Consider the following 2,930-nt stretch of genomic DNA (forward strand, 5'->3'; position numbering starts at 1 on the left):
GGGATTGAACCCGTATCCTCTGTACCACCAGGGAAGTCCCCTACAACTACTTATATTTAAAACATTATCTGATGAAATACAGAAATAAATAGTTAAGATCTAGGATGCCTCAGTTACCAGTGTTAGAACCTGTGTATGAAATGCCATTAGCACTCTGTATCAGTGCCACCTCCAACAAACACAGACAATTATTTGAAGGGAAATATGTAAAGCTATGAGCAGAGTTTGAAGGGATGGAGAATTTTCTTGCTGTTTAATCCCAGAAACACAAGGAAGAGGGACATGGCAGAAGCTCCAGATTGCTAAATAACATCAAAGTTTGCCTAGGGCCAAAGTAGTTCTTAGAATGTTGGCAAATGCAGGCCTAGATAGCTCCAGACTGGCAATGACATGAAAGGGATCTCAAACATACTTATGCACACACTCATTATAATGCAACTGAAAATGGTTTTATTGCTCTGAACACAATACAGCAAAGGTTGGCCAAATTCCTAAGGTTAAAAAGGACATCTGCACCCTTCTTTACTCTTTTATCTACTACCTTCTTTCAAAACGCAGACCTCCAAAGCAGAAAAGAATCTGAATTTTTTTGTAGTTGTTCCAACTCTGCTCTGGTATCCTCATCACTCTAATTTTTCCAATGCTCTCCTTTTCCCTTCTATGGGAACCAGGAAAATCAATAAAAGCCAAGAAAATCAGAGGAGATCATAAGAGAATTTGTGCTGAGCAAGAAGCAAAGTGATCTTTAAACAATCTTATCTAAGTGTACAGGAACCAAAGGATAGGGGGGGTCGGTCTTCTGAGGGGGGTCACAGGCGACAATGAAGAACTTGTATTGGGTCTTGTCACGGTAGCGGCAGTCAGGATAACTTCCCGCAATGACATTGCACTGAGTCAGGTTGACAGGCTTTGGACTCTGGTGACAGTTGTGCTGGCCATTCTTACAGATGATGTTGGGCAAATCACAGACAGCAGTCACATCCTGGAAGAAGGTGTGCAGAAAGGTGTTTTCAGGTTTACAGTGCCGAGTGTAGTTATTGACACCACTCATTGCCTTGTTGCATTGGAGAAGCCTTGGCTGTATGTGCTGAATTTCAAACCAGCGAGCCTTGGTGAGATTTTTTGGCACAGCACAAAGTGGACGCACTGACCACCACATTCCCAGCAGCAATAAGAGGAGAGAAGAAGGTCCCAGAAGATGTGGCCCCATCTTTTCTGTGCAAGGAGAGAGAAAATAGATCGTAGCAGTAGAAGCAATAAGAGAGAAATTATTGCTCATAAGCATTCAGCTTATAAGATTTTATAGCTCTTTTTTTTTTTTTTTAAATCACCTTCTTTCTCACTTGAGTCTCACAATTTTGAAGAAACTAAAGCCCAGTGAAGAGGAATTTGAGGTAAGACAACCTTTACTCTGATTGGTAGATCTTGTTCTTCTCTTTGACCTGCACTCGTGTGTTTGATGCTGCCCATGTCAGAAACATTGTCTCTTCCCAGGACTTCCCTGGTGGTCCAGTAGCTAAGACTCTGAGCTCTCAATGCAGGGGGCCCAGATTCAATCCTTGGTCTGGAAACTAGATCCCACATGCCACAACTAAAGATCCTGCATGCCGCAATGAAGACCAAAGATCCTGCATGCAGCAACTAAGACCCAATGCAATCAAATAAATAAATATTTTTACAAAGAAAAAGAAACCTTGTCTCTTCCTTCCTGAAACATTTACCCTACTTCTATTTGACTTAGATCTCCCAGTTACCTTCAGTGCCCACTCTCTCCCCAGCTGTAGGGCTTACCAGGTCTCCACGCCGGGGCTCCAGCAGCAGTAGTTTAATCCCAGGACCAGAAGCTTTTGTCTGTTGTTCTCCTCCCAGGCGTGCTAGGTCTGCCTGTGTGGGGAAGGGTTCTGAACCCTAAGAAAGAGAAACCTATAGCTTGGAAGACAAAGTTCTTGTGGACAGTGTGGATGAAACACTTAGATTTTCAAACCTGCTGTTTAAAATAGTATCAATTACACTGTAGACATAGGGAGAATAAGCTTATTTTAAAAACAATGAGACTCAAAACACAGTTTTAAGGAACTGATCACTTCCTGATATGAAATGGTGTTTCCTTCCTTACTTGAAGCTTCTTTTTTTTCTTTAAGTTTTATGATTTCAGTTCCTTAGGAGAAAATATACATGAAAATCTGATGTAATAACTGCCACATACTTGGTAAATGAATTTCAACAATAGACTTGAATGAATTATTCATTTATGTGTATGTTTTTTAGGCTAACTACTGGGCTACTCTGATTCATGAGCTCATGATAGAGATAGGTAAATGGACTAATACATAATATATTAATAAATATAAGTAGCACTTACAGCTGTGATCAAGGTAACTGTCTGGAGACAGTAGAAAGGAGATATTTTTGGAAGGCACAACGCCTGCTCTGAGCTTTGAAGATTAATTAGAAGTTAGGTGAAGAAGATGGCAAGGGCATCCCAAAGAGGAAACTATAAGAAGAGACCCATACATATGAAGCAGGGCACATTTAGGGTATTTGCCTGTTAAACCTTTTCATATCTTTTCGTTGGGGCTGCAATATCCTTATTCAGAACCTATTGTCTCATAAAGGACTCACATAAAAGTTTCCTACATGCACTCTCTGCCTTTAGTCTCTTTTGCTTCCAATCCATTCTACACATTACTTCCAGATTAACATTTCTTGAGCATAAATGTAACAGTGAAACACTCTTGCCCAATACTTTTAATGGCTCCAATAATCTTCGGGGTAAAATTTAGTCTGTTTCTAGCAAAAGTTACAGGATACAAGGTTAATATACAAAAATTTGTTGCTTTTTTATATACCAGCAATGAACAATTGGGATTTGAAATAAAGACACTAACATTTCCATTAACACCAAAGAAAAATGAAATACTTAGGTGTAA

General features: G+C 39.9%; 1 protein-coding gene across 2 annotated transcripts; it reads right to left on the bottom strand.

Moving 5' to 3' along the window:
* Nucleotides 1–427: 427 nt before the first annotated feature.
* On the bottom strand, nt 428–1,910 carry RNASE6 (ribonuclease A family member 6). Of its 2 annotated transcripts, none has more exons than XM_081506913.1 (2): nt 1,792–1,910; nt 428–1,210 (listed from the first exon to the last, which is right to left on the bottom strand). In XM_081506913.1, the coding sequence occupies exon 2, from the start codon at nt 1,208–1,210 to the stop codon at nt 746–748; it is 465 nt and encodes a 154-aa protein (XP_081363039.1). In that variant the 5' UTR covers nt 1,792–1,910; the 3' UTR covers nt 428–745. The 2 variants fall into 2 exon arrangements, with proteins under 2 accessions (XP_081363039.1, XP_081363038.1); XM_081506912.1 differs by having other exon boundaries at nt 428–1,215.
* Nucleotides 1,911–2,930: the final 1,020 nt, after the last annotated feature.

Source organism: Giraffa tippelskirchi, chromosome 7 (assembly GCF_054371585.1).
Source record: "Giraffa tippelskirchi isolate mGirTip1 chromosome 7, T2T-mGirTip1v1.2.pri, whole genome shotgun sequence".
In the NCBI taxonomy this organism is placed as follows: Eukaryota; Metazoa; Chordata; class Mammalia; order Artiodactyla; family Giraffidae; genus Giraffa; species Giraffa tippelskirchi.